At 43.9% G+C, this 17,730-nt stretch overlaps 1 protein-coding gene across 9 annotated transcripts in view; it reads right to left on the bottom strand.

Moving 5' to 3' along the window:
• The window catches only part of CACNA1B (calcium voltage-gated channel subunit alpha1 B), a 341,428-nt gene that overhangs the window by 16,066 nt on the left and 307,632 nt on the right, over positions 1–17,730 (bottom strand). For all 9 annotated transcript variants that reach the window (XM_082208748.1, XM_082208756.1, XM_082208749.1 and 6 more), the window contains 4 exons: positions 12,115–12,211; positions 2,846–2,954; positions 1,681–1,785; positions 572–684 (listed from right to left, as the gene is read on the bottom strand). In XM_082208748.1, the coding sequence (XP_082064874.1) occupies positions 572–684; positions 1,681–1,785; positions 2,846–2,954; positions 12,115–12,211 (424 nt within the window). The remainder of the gene's footprint in view (positions 1–571; positions 685–1,680; positions 1,786–2,845; positions 2,955–12,114; positions 12,212–17,730) is intronic.

The raw sequence follows: 17,730 nt of genomic DNA, 5'->3' as shown, positions 1-17,730 counted from the left end.
GCCAGAGGCAACTACTGCAATTTTCTGATGTCTATGCTCTGGTAACCTCTAGGTTAGATGTGATTTGTTATACAGTGGTGCCCCGCAAGATGAATGCCTCGCAAGATGGAAACCTCGCTAGACGAAAGAGTTTTCCGTTTTGGAGGTGCTTCGCAAAATGAATTTCCTATGGGCTTGCTTCGCAAGACGACAATGTCTTGCGAATTCCTGCTGGGGGTTTTTTCCTCCCCCCCCCTTTTTCTAAGCCGCTAAGCCGCTTATCAGCTGATCCGATCAGCAGATAAGCCACTAAAAGCCACTAATAGTGCTAATAGCGCTAATCCACTAATCCATCAATGGGCTTGCTTCGCAAGACGAGAAAACCGCTAGACGAAGAGAATCACAGAATGGATTCTTTTTGTCTTGCGAGGCACCACTGTATGTTACTACAAGCTAATAACCATCAGGCCATGGTAAAACTAAACAAGATTCTATTAGCTGATTGTACTGGCCCTACAGGTCAGTAAAGTTTGGCTCATTGTTGATCTCCACAGTGACATAGTGGCAGTGAAGGGTGCAAAAGACTGTTTACCTGGCAAAGACCTCCAGGTGCTGGATGGGCAGGATCTCGAGTGTTCTTGTTCTGTTTGTAGAAGTCAAATATCATCAAGGCTGCATAGACTTTCCCCACTGTCATGGCTTCAGCTGGACAAAGAAACAAAAAAATGAAAAACAAAATAAGAGGGGAAAAAGATGGGGTGAACAGAATTGATGAATAGCAAAAGGTGAAGGCAGTGGGAGGGGGAGTCAGTATGAATGGAAATCTTAGATGCTGATGAGTTAGTTGGGTGGGGAGCTATCCTAATTCTTTCTTAGCCCAAACCTATTGTTTAAAATCAAAATGAGGCTACCAAAAAATTATTCCTCCCATATCCAATCTTAAATTTAGTTCTCCACATTTCTGTAGCAATCCGCATTTCAGTGTAAAATTTATCCAAATATACAGCTTTTTGCAAGCAATTTTCCCCAGTATAATGCGATACTAATGTGATACTTTTCAAGCATGCCTTCCCCCAATATATGATTTTTTTTTACTTATTGGCTGGGGAACTGCATTGCAAAATTCAGAGGTGTGTAGGAGAGACAATATGGAGTAGTGGTTAGAGTGTCAGACTAGCTTGCCTCGTAGGGTTGTTGTAAGGATAGGGTGGGGAGCAGGAGAACCATGGATGTTATCTTGAACTCCTTGGAGGAAAGGTAGGATAGAGATGTAATAATAAATAAAGTCGGGGGGTGGGAGAAGGAGAAGCAGGTCCCCATCTCACTCCTGCCCCCCAATCACATGATTGTGTAGGGCTCCCAAACAGATTCAGCACCTGGATTTCCCCGAGTCAATTCAGCAGCACTGAAAAGTAACAGATTGACATCTAGGTCAGAGTGGGGGCCCTTGCGCAGTGACCTATTTCCTACTCTCCTTATCTTCCCATCTAGTATATAGCAATAAAGTACTGACAGCCAGGTCTGGGCCTAAGCCCTTAAAGCACTGTACAGCACATCAAGAAGAGGAATTCAGGAAGATGCCCTTTTTCCTTGCTTTGCTGAAGCATCCCCATAGCTTGCCCATCCCTGCTAAAACATTTCTCAGTGTAAATGTTAATGCTTATGCCATCAATGTGGTACAAAGGGAAATATGGGACTTACGTTTATGAGGTGGTACTAGCAGATCCAAGGTCTTTGGTGAAAGATTGGGCCAAACTAGCGAGATCTCCTTCCTTAGCTCGATGTCACACTGGAGCTGCAGGACCCCTGCCATGCCATGGGCCAAGTGATATAAAGGAAGAAAATGTTTCATTCACAGACCAGGCTCCATATGAAGAGCCATGCTGGACCAGAGCAAAGGCTTATAAAGCAAAGTACACCTTTTTCTTGAAGTGATCAACCAGATGTCCCAATGGGAAGCCCACAGGAAGACCACATGATTCCCAATATCTGACATTCAGATATGCCTCTGATACGGGAGGTAATATAGCCAGCTGTTATGACTAGTAGCCATTGATAAAACATACTCTCCAAAAATTTGTATAAACTTCTTTTAAAGCCTTCTAAATTGGTGGCCATCATGAGATTGTGTGAGAACAAATCCTATAGCTTAACTATTATATGAAGTACTTTCTTTTGCCTGCCCTGAATCTGCAAGCACTCAGCTTTCTTGGATGGCCCCAAGGAAAGGCATTATTCCTACCCTGTGGGGAGGGTATTATTATGAGGAAGGGTATTATTCCTACTCTGCAGGAAGCTTGAAAAGGGAAAAAGAGAGCACAGTAGAGAATAGCTCCTCTTCCATGGAGGGAAAGAAGACTGGGCAATGTCAACGCTCTTACTACTTCTCTGAAGAGAAAAGCTCTTCCAGAATGCACCAAAGTACTGAATCAGATCACTGATTGATTTAGCTCAGTCTGCACTGACTGGTAGCAGTTCTACAGGTTTCAGATAGGAGGTCTGTCCTCAGACACATGGGGTATTGAACCAGGGATCTTCTACATACAAAGTAGATGTGCTACCACTGATCTTGATGAAGCTAATGCAGCGCTATGGAACCTGTGATCCTCCAGATGCTACTTGACTCAGAGTTCCAGTGACCCTAGGCCAGCATGTTCAGGGATTATGGGAAATATAGTCCAACAACATCTGGAAGTCCTGGTCTAGTAAAATGGAAATTTGCTCAGATATCTTGCTTTAAAATCTGAAAATTGCCCATTTTCATACATCAATTTTGAAAATGCATGGGCCAAAGTCTCCATCCCCATGCCCCATTCATTCCTATTCATGCAATTATGATATTTTAAGCCAGCTGCTGCTGTCTCACCTGATGCAAGTTTGATTTCCAGGGCAGTGCGGATCAAGGCCATCAGCGTAGATGTGAAGTGGACGCTCAAGTCATCATTTGAGATTGGCATATTCATCCTTACCAAGCGCTGAGAGACAGACAGGCTTCTATCAATGCTGATCAACTTATTTCCCCTCCCCAAACCTCATACTCACCCACCCCACTTTCTAGTACTCAGTTTCATTCCTCCCCAGAGTAAGCTTGATTACCAAGAGCTGACATTCCACAATGCTAACTTTTCATATGCTGACGTAGGTAACAAGCCCCAGATGGGGAAAATAAATATCCACAATCTCCATAGGTTCCAATATTCCAACATCAGGGGAGGGGTGTTTCTAGGACTAAGGTGAAACTTTGAAGCTCCCTTGTTATTTTTGCTATGGGATACAGCATGCTGGTTAAGTAATTTTGTTATATTTATAGTATTGAAATATGCTTTTGCATATTATGTTTTTGTTTTGCTATGTTATTATGAAGTCATTTTTGTAGTGTTTGTTTGAAATGCATCCCTGTTTATTGTAAGCTGCTTGGAGCATGATTTCTTTTTGTGTGTGCAAAAGCAGCATACAAATAAAATGAATGTATGAATGAATTCTGAGCGTCACTTATGTATTGGAAACTCTCAGCTATAACCTAAATCCGTCTTTCTATACCTTAAAACCATCACACCCTGCATTTCCCTCCTTGGACAGAGTGGCCAGCTCTTCTTTCTGTGTTTTAGTACTTCAAAAATGTCAGCATGGCAGCATTTTAAAAAAATTATCTTTGTCCTAATAACATACAAAGAGTCCTGCAGGATCCAGCCAAAGACCCATCTTAGACCAGCTTTCTGCTTTCACAGTCGCCAGCTAGATGCCTCTGGGAAGACCATTAACAGGATTCTTCCCTGCTTGTTGTTTCCATCAACTGGTATCAAGAGACATACCTATTTTATACATCTACTATTGGAGATAGTATCATGGCTAGCAGCCATCAATAGTCTTATCATTCTTGCCATACAGGGTGCTTTTATGCAAGGTTTTATAGTCAATACCCCCCAACTCGAATCCTGGGAATTGTACATTGCCCAGGGCTTTCTGGGGATATGGAATAACTATTAAACAGAGGAGACTATTGCATTAGGGTGGGTGGTGCACTGCCCCGCTAGCTTCAGCCTGTCCTCAACCATGCCCCCAAATGCCTGCCTCTTTCCTTTCCTCCCATCTCTGATGCCCTCTCACATCTCTGCCTCCCAAAGGCTTGCACAGCTGTTTGTTTCAGCAGCCCTGGCTACAAGCTCCCCAGGTGAAGGATGCCTTTGAGTCTAGCCAGGGGGTGGAGCAGTGGGAGGAGGCACCTCTCTTGGGGGCAGGCAGCTCAGAGACCAGGGGTGGCAGCTCCAACTGCCCAGAGGACTCCCAAGGAGAGGGGAGAAGAAAGAAGCCTGAGAATACAATCCATAAGGGAGAGGGTTCGAAAGGGGGTGAGTGGCTGCCAGCTCTTCAGGCAAGGGGTGACATAACTGGGCTCCTGAGCCCCACAGGTGTGCAACAGAAAGAATGTAGTTGGTCAAGGGAGCCGTGGACTCAGAAAGGTTGAAAACCTCTACATGAAACCATTGATAAACTATTGCCTGTACGAAGCATGTCCTCAAAGGTGCTATCTGAAAACTAGCGAACTGTCAGTGAGCTCTTGGGGAATAATTGCTGACAGAGAGGAAATAAGGCATGAAATGAGTGATAGTACTTCAGGAATAGCAGCCACCCCCTTAGTCCATGAGAAACACACCTAGGTGCCAAAGCAATTCAAAACATGCTGGCTTGAATGCAAAGTAGTGCTAAATCTCTTGTAGTGCTAAGGATTTACATTTGTGCAACAGAACTTCCCCTGTGTGCCCCCTAAACCTGAACTGGGATTTCCCTTACCCCTCAGAGCACATTTAGAGAGTGCATAGGGTGGCTCTGGGAAAAGAAGAGAAAGTTCCATTGCATTAATGGTACAAGGGCATCAGATACCACCTGTTAAATTCCAATTAAGCTCCCCCCAACACAGATCTAATTTGCCACCCACTTTTTGCTGTCGTCAGCACAGAAAATGTTAGCAGCAGAATCCTACCTTCTTTAATGCAGCCCCATGGTCCAAACTTACTCAGACAGTCCCACTGAATCCATTGCAGTGAGTGACAGGGAAAAAGAAAGGGGGGGGGAATGCTTGGAAGTGAAAGAAAAGCCAGTGTGTGTGTGTGTGTGTGTGTGTATTTCTCTCAGGAGAGCTGTATCCTAATCCAGTTGGGGGGCTTGGAAATGAGCATCAATTAGCCCGAAGGAAGCCTATATCCCCCCCAAACCTCAGAAGACCTGGTTTTTGTGTTGTTAGTAATCTGAGGTTGTTATTCAGATCCATGCAACTCCTGCCTTTATCTACACTTACTTTTTGCCCTGCTCTGGCGCTGTGGGTTAAACCACAGAGCCTAGGACTTGCCTATCAGAAGGTCAGCGGTTCGAATCCCCGTGACGGGGTGAGCTCCCGTTGCTCGGTCCCTGTTCCTGCCAACCTAGCAGTTCGAAAGCACGTCAAAATGCAAGTAGATAAATAGGTACCGCTCTGGCGGGAAGGTAAACGGTGTTTCCTTGTGCTCCTCTGGTTCGCCAGAAGCCGTTTAGTCATGCTGGCCACATGACCCGGAAGCTGTACGCCGGTTCCCTCAGCCAGTAAAGCGAGATGAGCGCCGCAACCCAAGAGTCGGCCACGACTGGACCTAATGGTCAGGGGTCCCTTTACCTTTACCTTTCCAGGCACAGGTTGTGCTTTAAAGTTCTAGGTCCAAGCACTCATTTTATTTGCCCCACAGCTTTCCTCACAAAACCCCAGTCTTTAAAGCTGAAGTGCAACAAACAGAATTTAGGGTTTTCTGCAGATTGTTGCTTGGACATGGAGCTTAAAAGTGGGGACTATGCCTGGAAAGTACAGAGGAAAGGTAAGTGTGGATAAGCCCTGCAAGAATGAGGAACTGCTGCATGTTTCACCCCATTGCCAGATTTTGTTTCTTATGGTAACTCACAAAAAGGACTGAAAGATGTGATCTAGGGAATCTTCTGCAACAGCTTTCTCTCTGTGTGTGATCAGAACATTTTCTGAGATGGTTCAGATGGCAGTCAATGCAGCCCTAAAACTATAGCTGAAGTAGAAGCTGCTTTGCTTACATCTTATGCTTTGGAAGGCAAGCAGGACAGAGGCTAACAAGTAAAATGTGTGTCTGCATAGGGAAAGCCCATTCATATTTCTACAATTCAAAAAAAGAGAAAAGATTGGTTCTCAGAAGGGAAGCTTCTTAAGTGCTCACTGTACATGTTTCCTTCCTGGCATTTTCTCATCCATCCTTTATGACAGAGGAAGGAAATCATTCAGAGTGTAACCAAACCGCACACGAGAGAGAAAACTTTGTTCCAGTTAATGTTGTGTGCAAGGGTCAGACTGAGTTTCTCTGCTAAGGGAACTTACTATTAAATGTGCATAAACTACTTGAAAGGGGTGGGGAAACATCCAGGTCTGTTCTCTCAAACCACACAAGACAAGAAATCTGGTTACACCTGCAAGCATCTTGTGGCTTAAAACCTGTAGCTCTCCAAATGTTTCATTGGGCTCCAACTCCCATCATTCCTAAGCACTGGCCATGCTAGCTGGGGCTGATGAGAACTGAGAGACCACCTCTGCCATAAAATCAGGTAAGCCACAAGGTCTGGTGTGAAATATTCCACCCCTTTCTCTGTCTGTTCAGCTTTTATTAAAATAGAAGTAAGTTACCAGCCCTCTTACTGAAGATATAAGGGGAAGTGTGCAGGCAATAGTCTACCCAATGGATCACTAATAAACTTCTTACTTCAATTCAAGGTTCCAGGTAAATGAAGGACAGTCTAGCTCCCCCATTTTCCTTTTTATGTTTCCTGTCACTCCACATTCCCTGACTACTGAGGAATTTCAGTTATCATTGGGCTTGTGCTTAGTGGTGGTGTTTGCAGATGTGCCGTCTTAGGATGTTTTCCTTTATTTTTCCTTTACTTCTGAAAGCCTTAGTGTTCCTCAAGCATGCTGATACCTCCATCACTGTTCCTCAGTGACCCCATTTTAGCTCTGACGAACATGTAAATTGCAGAAATCTTGCTCCTGTTTCCGATGGGATTCTCCAACATCCCTACCCCAGAACCCCTTTCATGCCTTTTCCTGTACACATGGATGTTGAGTGGAGCATGTGGCATAAGACCACCCTCATCTTAATGCAGTCAATACAGATTCTAATTTTAAAAATGGAACTATGCTACAGTGAGAAAGAGCACCCCCTTTGGGAAGCCCCAGCACATCTCTGGGATGCAGCTCTCCTGTTACACCATAGAACAAAGCTGTAAATATATTACCGCATGCACACCAAGGCAAGCAAGATAAAGTGTCATGCATGACGACTCTGCAGGGATTGGCTCTTGCCAGATGTCGCGAGAATATACAAGCACAGAGAGGGATGGGGCAACAGAAGGAGGTATAAAAGGGGAGATTGTAGCTCTTAAAAAGGTCCTAGAAGAGAAAAGACCACCTAGGCATAGGAATGTGGTTGCTACAGAAAAAGATAGGGAGGAACCAGGATGGGGGAGACAAAACTCTGGATTGCAGCGTACTAGGTTTACTCAGCACAGACCCATTGAAATTTATGGGCCTAAATTAGCCATGCTTCTTCATTTCAATTGGTCTACTCTGAGTAAGGCTAACACTGACTATAAACTTCTGTGCTTGCTATCTAGGGATGGCTATTTGCACCTGCCTCACTTCATCCTCCAGCCCCAAAAGCCTTTATAAGACAACAGTTTCCCACAGAAATCTGGGCCAAGGCGTATAGGATGGGTGGGGTACTGGTAGGTGCTACTGTTATTAGCTTTGGACCTACTTTTGGATCCAAAGTCTTGGGTATTTCTACTTGATCTTTTGGTGAGATGTATACTTGCTTTATGCTCACTTACATTTTAATGCGGGCTAAATGCATTGATTTTGTGTATTATTTTGCAGTGCTATACTTTTAAGAATTACGTTCATTATGGTACTAGTGTATTTTGACAGGGTTGGTGAACCACTTTTGAGCACAGTTGTATCCTTTTTGACTCCACAGGCCAGATCTTAATCTTGTAGGACAAAATTGACAGGAGGGTATGGTTGCCCACCTGTCAGTCATCTGATTTCACTTTGAATGAACACTGTGTAGTGCTTTAAAGGGCCTGAGGCTTCAAGATTACTACCAATCAGCCAATGAGCAGGACAGCTGAACTCTACTTTCTGCAAGTATCCGCTGCACATGTTCTATTGGGACCTTGCTCATTCAGCTGATTCAGCAGGGTTTCAAATCAGGCCCATGAAACCAGTTTCCCCAAACTCCGCCTGCTGACAGTGACATGACTGCCAATGCACAGCCAGAAACCTTAAAGGGCTCTGAGCTTTCAAGGCCATTTACATTACTCTGCTCCTTAGTGTTGTGGCCCCAGGGTCTAACAATACTCAGAAGAGTGTGAAGTCTAGGCTGCTCTATGTAGGTGCTGTTTTCTGCCATCACCCTCCTGCAGCATCTCCATCTTCCCAATCTCTCAGAAGTCAATGGATGCAAAATTGTGCAAGGGTTGATTGAAAAAGAAGAGTCAACTTCCCCCAGGGAAGCAGGACAAACTGCAATTGGCAGCCTACATAAGCTTTAGCTCCCTGCTGAGACAACGTCCTGCTATAGCTACAATACAGCCAGTGGGGCCCACTGAGAGCTGTCCATGGTCCTGAATTCACTGACTTCTGTTAAAGATTCACTAAGATTTTGCCTGACTTGACCTGAGTGTTTCTCCCAGAAGAAATTCAGCTTTCACTGCACCTGCTTCTCCTGTGAGCCTAAAGCCCTGAACAGGGTACAGGTTTTATGAGCCTCTCAATAGTATGATGTACTTAGATAGTGGCCATGGTAAGAAGGAGTTACTGAATGAATGCAACTGGCATCCCAGGCAACTGAATCTTGCTTATCCTGGGTTCATCAATGTAAATTCATCAGTGTCTTGCTTGCCTTCTCACTGCGTTCTTGCCTGCAAAATTGAGAGGCAAGAAACTATCATACAACTGAGCACAATCCACTTTCTGATTGATTAAATCCTTGTCTGGAGCAAATTAAAATGCATTAGTGAGTTCACTGAGCTCAAGTGAGCCAATGATTCTATAGCATTTATTTCTTAAGAGTGTATTTAAGGAAGCTTTTAAGGTGTCACCTATGTTTAATTTACTCTCTCCTTCAGAACCACCTCTTCTAATTAGCAACGAGTTAATTAAGTTAAAACTCTACACTGATCCTTATCCAGAAATGTAAAATATTGGTAAGTCTCTTAAAATAGAATGCTTGGTCATATACTTTTAAAGCTTCTATGCATTTTGGTTTATTATATAATTGCATTCAGGTTTGCATAAATTTATTTTATATTATTTTATATTAATATTTATTAAAAGAGGGGCAATTGTAATTTATTATTATTATTTTAAAATTGTATACTGCCCTATACCCACAGGCATCAGGGTGGTTCACGACATAAAAACACAATATAAAAATACAAAATACATAATATAAACAAAATAAAAATTACAACCCAGTAATCCCCCCTGCCCAACACATTTTAAAATGGCATTGGATGTCAATCAGCTAGAGGCTTGGTCAAAGATGGACTTTGCATTTTAAGTTTGTTTTTGTTGCATATAGTTGTATTTGGAGCTAAGTTTTATTTGTGTTACCTTGTGTTGCTTCCATAATGTTAACCTTTTGTTTTGTGATGGTCTGATGACTAAATACAAATAAACAAACCTGATCTGATCTGAATAGACTGTTGCAGAAAGGCAATGCAAAAGTTTGCAGCTGTTTTGTTAACATGGGAATCTCTTACTCTGCTTGCACTGGAACAAAGGTGAATCACTGTTTCTGTAGTTACTGGAGGATTGTTTTACATCCATACTCTCTAGGAACAAATTTTCTCTGCAGGAAATAATTTCCGTTCCACAAAGAGGATCATGTTCATTTAAGACAAAGATCCCATTCTGTTTGGACTTAGGTCCTGCAGGAAAAGCGGTAGCAATTAGCAGAGTTTATTCCAGTCAGTTCAGGACCCCGGGCAGCTCCCAGTAGGTCTTCCTAGTTGAGCTGTAGAATATGTTGTCCCAGCAAAGGGCCAGACACGTGAAGGTTTAAGAAGGTTTGCAGCACTTTTCTTTCTAGTGGCTCGATCGCCTGCAAGAACTATCTACAATCCTTAAAGGATTTGTAGCTGAATCTTCAGTTCCATGCACCTGTGTGTTTGAGAAGCTGGAGAAGCTGCAGGGATGTCACTCCCAGAGTTTGATGGGTGAACTGCATCCTCAGGCAGGTACAATGTAGAATGGGTGAACTAGGGTTGAACACATCTACTGCTTTGACTTGAACATATTAATACAGAAAGTAGTGCCATGGAAAATCAGTTCTCAATCTACATAGCAGGGGTAGATGATCAACTAATCTCCGTATGTTTTGGACTACACCTCCAGAGACCATGCTGTCTTGGGCTGATGGAAATGGTAGCCCAACACACCCGGAGGACACAGCTTGTCTATCCCTGCATTCCAGATGCAGTGCCTTTCCCTTGCATTCTGAAGTGGTACAGTCCTAGGAGAACTGTTTCACATGCTTTTTCTGAAGAAACATGTTGGCTTTCAGTGAACACAGAGATGGAGGCAATGCACCCTAAGGATTTGTTAAGTCTAAGCACATGTTGCCATGAAGACAGCCTTGTTTAGGAATCATTGGTCTCTTACTTGATGCAGACAGAAAAGGAAGGGGAAAGGTAGAATCCAAAAAATGAACCAGGATATAAATATATTTATGGACAGGTAGAAACTCAGCTAGCTAGAAAGGTGTAATGGGCACCACAGCTGTAATGACTTAGTCAGAGATGCAGAATGTTTCAAACTAGAACAGGGGTGTCAAACTCAAATGGATTTAAATGGCTTCATTTCTTAACCCACAGGAGCCCGGAGGCTCACCCATAAATTCCCCTTCCCATAAAATATTAAATTTACATTCTCTCTCCCTCCTTGCCATCTTGCATAAGAGGCACCAATAGAGGTGGACTTCCAGGTCTCTTAAAGGGAAGGTGACAGATTGATAGGAGAACACTGAGTCAAACCATGGGAACATAGGAAGCTGCCTTGTACTCAGTGAGACCACTGGTTCAGATAACTCATTATTGTCTACACTGAACTGGCAGCTACTCTCTAGAGTTTCAAGCTTGGTGTCTCTCCCAGCCCTACTTGGAGGCACAGTGGATTGAACATGGGGTTTTCTGCATGCAAGACAAATGCACTAACATTGGTCCATCTAGCTCAGAATTTTCTATCCTGATTGGTAATGAGTCTACAGAATTTCAGAGGGGAGTCTGTCTCAGACCTACCTGGAGGCGCCAAGGAGTGAACCTAGGGTGTTCTGTATTATCCTACCAATAAGCTATGGCCCCTCCACCAGTAACACTTTGGTGGAGCATGAACCCCTTTTAAATGTTCAGCCTTCGAGCACTTGGATTTGAGTACACAAACTCTCCAAAGCCCCTACCTGAACTCTGCATGCCTATGGGGGCACTTAGAATCTGCCTGCTGCTTGAACCCAAAGGACCAAGTAGGAGATCCAGTTATAGGACCCTATGGGCACAGCTCCACATTTCTGAAAGCTGTGTGATGGCAGTGGAGGTTGCCCAATTAAGGCGAGTGAGGCAGTGTCACCACTAAACTCAATCTGCCCTCAGATGGCCTCCATCTACCTGCCTTCTTAATTACAATCAGCCAAAGTGGTGGCTATTACTGCCAGCTTCCACCTCCTCAGTCTCAGTTTTGTCCTTGTAGAACTCAGCAAAGAGGAGGATGGGGGAAAGGCCACAATTAGTTGGCTTTGCCTATTATTGACTTTGGCTCAACCAACCATCTTCTCTGACTCCACCTGCCACTAATCTCACTGCCTTCCACCCTACCAGTCCCAATTAGCACCAGCCTCTGCTGCCAGTGTGTTTCCTGTCCCAGTAGCCTCTTTGTTGTACAGCTGCTGTGGGCTGGGCCATGTGTTGGACACCCCTGAACTAGGGAGATTATGAAGCATCTGAAATAGCTTAGAAGACACCACAAATACTACAGGAAATGGAGGCAGTTCAGCCTTAGCAACAACAGAACAGATGGCACTGGTTGTCTGGTCTAACCTTATAGGCAACGCGAGCTGGGCATTTCTTTCCCAGTCCAAGTGGTGGGGACATGTGTCTCAGCATCTCATACATGTCCGTGTAACTGATACGCCCACTTGGAACCAGAGAGATAGAAAGAGAGGGAGAGAGAGAAAGAAGCAGAAGCCAGAAGATGGGGAGGGAATCACAGGTGGGGGAAGAACCAAGTTAGAGCCAAGTGTCAAACAGAGGGGAGGGGGACCAGGGATGAAGTGGAAAGCAGACAAGAGAGCAAGAGAGAAGGAGAGAGATCTGATTAATTAGATTGTTTTCAGGGAGTAGAAACAAAACAAAGGGAGGTTAATAACAAAGAGGAGGGTTAAATCAGATGGTTTCTTTTCCAATTTCATCTCTTTGAGCTGGGGTAGCCAACCTGGTGCCCTCTAGCCATTGTCAGACTATAGCTGCCATCAGTTGCAGCCAGCATGGGAGTTGGAGTCCAGCATTAGCTGGAGAGCACCACCTTGGCTATCCCTGTCACTGAGCATCTCTCTTTCCATGTGCTCATCGTCTTCTCTTTTTTCTTTTGTCTTAAAAAAAAAGAGGTTCAAATCCCTGCGGTAGCAGTACAGAATGATTGAGTGTGGACAAAAACAGGTGGGAAGGAAAGAGGTTTGAAACCATGGGTGGGAGGGGGAGCATTCCCATATATTCTGAAACAGGTGGTTGTGCAGGTGTCAAGGGGCTGTACTCATCATGCCGAGGAGAAGCGATACACAGCATTATGGGACAGTCAGACATGGCTTTAATAAAATGGTTCTCCTTTCCTGGGCAGGCTTTTGTTGCTTAGATTGGAAGCGAGGCTAATAATGGGTAAAATGGAGGCAAAAATAAGGAAGACCTCCACTTTCAATAACACAAGGCTGGCATCAGACTTCAGAGGGACCTTGGCATACTGACAACAATGCCCCCACCTCCCAATGTCCCTGCCAACCAAAGCAGGGACCAGCGCTGCTTGTGATGGTGGATGCCACATAGTTTCTCAGCCAGCACGCCTTGGGCAACAACTGCACTCCTCACCTTCCACTGGATCCCCAGACTTTTTTTAGCCCTGTCTATAGAGCCAAGAAACAGATTTCAGAGATTGATAGGCCAGGACATTACATTTGGGGACACCTAAATGGACAAGCAGGGACGTGGGTGGCACTGTGGTCTGAACCACAGAGCCCAGGGCTTGCCGATCAGAAGGTCAATGGTTCAAATCCCTGCAATGGGGTGAGCTCCCATTGTTTGGTCCCTGCTCCTGCCAATCTAGCAGTTCGAAAGCACGTCAAAGTGCAAGTAGATAAATAGGTACCGCTCCGGCAGGAAGGTAAACGGCATTTCCGTGCGCTGCTCTAGTTTCACCAGAAGTGGCTTAGTCATGCTGGCCACATGGCATGCTGTCTGCGGACAAATGCCAGCTCCCTCAGCCAGAAAGCAAGATGAGCACCTCAACTCCAGAGTCGTCCGCGACTGGACTTAATGGTCAGCGGTCCCTCTACCTTTACCTAAATGGACAAGCAGCCTGCTTGGAGGAGAACTTGGATTGCCTTTTTGTTCAAAAGCAACTCTGTCATCCATCACTGAAAACCATTTAGGGTCCTAGCAGGGAGGGTGGTGAATGGTTGGGTTGAGCTGGTGAGGGATCCAGCCGAGGGACCCTTAGTCGGTGCCTGACCTAGCTGACCCCTGGCACCAAGTACCTCCATGTCAGCAGCTGTGGTCAGACCAAGGCAGAATAGGGTGGTACTATGGCTTCCCTTGATCTGGACACTACTGTTGATGCAACCTAGAATAGCATTAGCTTTTTTTGCTGCTGCATCACACTGTTGACTCATGTTAAACTTGTGGTCCACTATGACTCCTAGATTCTTTTCACATGTACTGCTAGTAAATCAGGTGTCCCCCATCCTATATTTGTGCATCTGATTATTCCTGCCTAAGTATAGACCCATACTTTGGTCCCTATTGAAATTCATTTTGTTACTTTTGGTCCTTAAATCTGTTAAGGTCATCTTGAATCCACATTCTATTTGCTAGCCCAGCCTGGCACCATCAGTAAATTTGATGAGCACCTCCTCAATCAATTAAATCAAAACTTTTGGAATGGGGTATCCTGCCCCCCACTCCTCCCACCCCTGTTCTGGAGAAGGGAACCTTTTCAAAGCTGACTGTCTCATAAAGCTGCCCATGTCCAGGCAAGTGTGCATCATTGTGTGTCAGGAGAAATGCTAGATGGGAAAGGGTAAGATCAAAGGGTGGGGTGGGGGCTTGTCAATCATTCTTGTTCAGGCAAAGGGGTTAGTTCAGTCCAGTTTATTCTTCTTTTTCTTTGCCTTTGCAATTCAAGTTTGTTTGTTTGTTTTTATCAAATTAAAGGTTCAAATTCAAGGCAAACAAATAGAGGAGAAATATACTGGAAGGGTTTCCCCCCGCTGAAATGCCAAACCTTGTATGCCACCCTGTGAGGGCATTTCCTTCCTAAGCCCAGAGGTGGAGCAATAGCTCGCAACAAACTGTACATCTCCTTATAATGTATCCGGCAACTGGAAAGGAAAAAAAATCATGAGTTATGACCAAAAGGGGAGGGGGGGAGAAATATATGGAAGAGAGATGGCTCCATTCCAGAGCCTCCTGATGTCACCCCCCCAAAAAAAAAATAGAAGAAAGAATGGGAGAGTCGTGTTCAATTTCAGAGTCTCCAGATTTCCTTTACAACAAGCTGTGGAGGGAAATATTTCAGCAGCAGTGGAAGATAGACATAGGACTGCACGATGCCATCCACTCAGAAGCAGCCCTATTGAATTCACCCAATCCCTAGAAGAATTTTAAAAACATCCTCAGTTGTAAATTAATTATTAAAACAATAAAGGGAAAATGTGTTGGTTTTTTTAATGAATACAAAAAAGGCACACTGGAACAGAGCAAGCTGCCTTGTAGTGACTAGCTTAGGTCTATTAATTTCAATGGATCTACTCAAAGTCGTTGGATACAACCTAGTGGATTTTATCCAATGATAGTCCGACTCAGAGTAGACCCATTGAAATAAATGAACCTAAGTGGCCCTTGCCCACTAATTTCAGTGGGTCTATTGAGTACAATTAACATTGGCTACAACTCATAATCATTCCATCTGTGGATTGGGTTATCACCTGTGAGATGGGCAACTTCCCATGCCAGTTCAGTAACCATCCCAATTCACCTGGCAGCTGAGAAGATAACCAGCATGCATTTCATTTCTTTTTTTAAAGAAAAGGGGGGGGGGGAATATATCCTTTAATACTAGACATCTCCAACCTAATGCCCTCCAGAGGTTTTGGACTACAATTCCCATCGGCCACAGTCAGCATGACTGGCAGTTGGGGATGATGAAAGTCATCATTCAGAATATCTGGAAGGGGCCCAGTAATAATCTGAAAGGGGGGAGGGGGAGAAGCAGAGGGGAGGGGGAGAGAGACAAGGAGGGAGGGAGAGAACCCAAGTAATAGCCTTATATTCTTCTCAGAACAGAACAAGTTCAAATACAGTTCTTTTAAGTCCAGAAACTGACAACCGGAAGATGGCATTATTAAAAGATCAAAATGTTATTAGATCAACCCACCTCACACAGAAAACATTTAAAGTAGAGGCAAAAAGGCATTTCATCACATTTCTAGAAACATCATTAGCTTGATTTCTCTTTGTTTTATTTCTTAAGTTTCTTTCCACATCAGCAGAAAGGAAGTTTGTGGATCTATGCATTGCTGTTATTCTCCCTGGTCCCATAAAATTGACTTCCCATGTCTACTTACCTCTCCATTGATTTCCACCTGTGAGTGGAGTCAGACAACCATATTATTCATGTGATCATTGCAAGTAGTGCACCCTTGCAATTAACAGCTCACCTGGGAGATTACCTGGAATTCTATCCAGAGGGAGTGAGCAGGCTGGTGGAGGAAGGAGAGACTGCCTTGACCCCTGCTTGCCAATCTCATTGGCTGCTATGCTGGACCCAGAGGAAGTGGTTAGCACCCTCCCACACTGAGCACAGAAATGTAGCAATCTTCCTTTCCTCCATCAGTCTGCTTCGTAGAAGACACATCCTGGCTACCAGGGAGGGGACTTCTGGGTGGTGGCAATGAAGCCTATGAGCCTCTTAGATAGGGATGAACTTACCGGTCAGTTTAAGTTTCCCTCTCATTTTTCTAATTTCAATTTGTTTTGCATTTCCGCAGCATCTATCAATTATTTAGTTCTATTTTATTTTAAATCCTCCGAAAATTCATCAGCATTATAGTGCTAATTTTCTTACTAAACTCATTTTTGTCTGCAGTTTTGGCTATTACATGCATTTTTGCAAGTAATGTTCCCTAACATAATGCATATTGTATGTTTTATTCACCAATATATGCATTTCCATGCACACTTTACTGTAATATGTACATTTTTGTGACACGTTGTTTGGTTAGAAAACTGCATTGCAAAATTCAGAGAACTGCAATTTTTGGAAGAAGAGCTGTTTTGGTCCACGTGTTGCTTCAAGAGCTGCAAATTTGGTAGTTTCTTATGAAGATACAAATTAAATTGAATTCCTCCCCCAGCCCTATTATTAGGTTTGGATAAATATGCTGACTTGTAACTTCTAGGGCCTGATTTATAAGACTAAATTAGCAGGCAATGAGTTTGTTGCATTTTAAATATTTAATTGCATCAATATTCTCATTGACATAGGTCAAGTTATCATCAGTACTCAAATTATTGGGGTAGGGAGATAGAGACGCCCTTAATGAAATCCACAAACTAATCTGTTGGTTCCTTCATTTTCAGTCCTGCCCACTGCATGCCCTCTAAGATGGTTAGTGAAGGCAGCCTTTAAAAAAAGGAACATAGGAGAAGCCCTAATGGAACAGACCAGCAGCGCATCGAGTCCATCATTCTGTTCTCACAGTGACCAACCAGCTGCCCCAATGGGAAGCTCACCAGCAGCACCCGAGTACAACTGTGCTCTTCCTATCAGCATATGGCATTCAGAAGCATTAAAAGAGTGTTATGCTCATCCTCCCCCCATAATTTGAGCACTTCTTTTAATCTCTGAAAATGTCAGTGGCAAGAGGACTGAGGGGGTGAGATGATTAATGGGTGAACTCAAAATGCACAGATTACCCTGATGTGTGAGAATAGATAAATTTATCAAAATGCTGCTGTGATTATTAACACTCAGCATGGGTTTCTCAAAAATAAGTCATGCCCGACCAATCTCATTTCTTTTTTTTTTTGAGGAAATTACAAGCTTGGTGGATCAAGGGAATGCTGTGGACATAGTGTATCTTGATTTCAGTAAGACATTTGACAAAGTCCCTCATGATATTCTTGAAGGGAAGCTGGTAAGATGAAGGAATTAAGGAGATGCTCATCAATTTTGCAGATGACACCAAAGTGGGAGCAGTAGTTAATGCCACAGAAGGCAAAATCAGAGTTCAAAATGATCTTAATGGCTTAGAGAACTGGGCGCAAGCTAACAAAATGAATTTCAGTACAGACAAAGATGAGGTTCTGCAGTTAGGCAGGAAGAACCAGAAGCACAAATATACGATAGGGGACATCTGGCTTACTAGTGAAAAGGATCTAGGGGTC

Source organism: Podarcis vaucheri (genome assembly GCF_965113315.1).
Source record: "Podarcis vaucheri genome assembly, chromosome: Z".
Classification (NCBI taxonomy): Eukaryota; Metazoa; Chordata; class Lepidosauria; order Squamata; family Lacertidae; genus Podarcis; species Podarcis vaucheri.
Note: the sequence above shows the minus strand (reverse complement) of the source record. Positions and strands in the feature narration are given on the sequence as shown.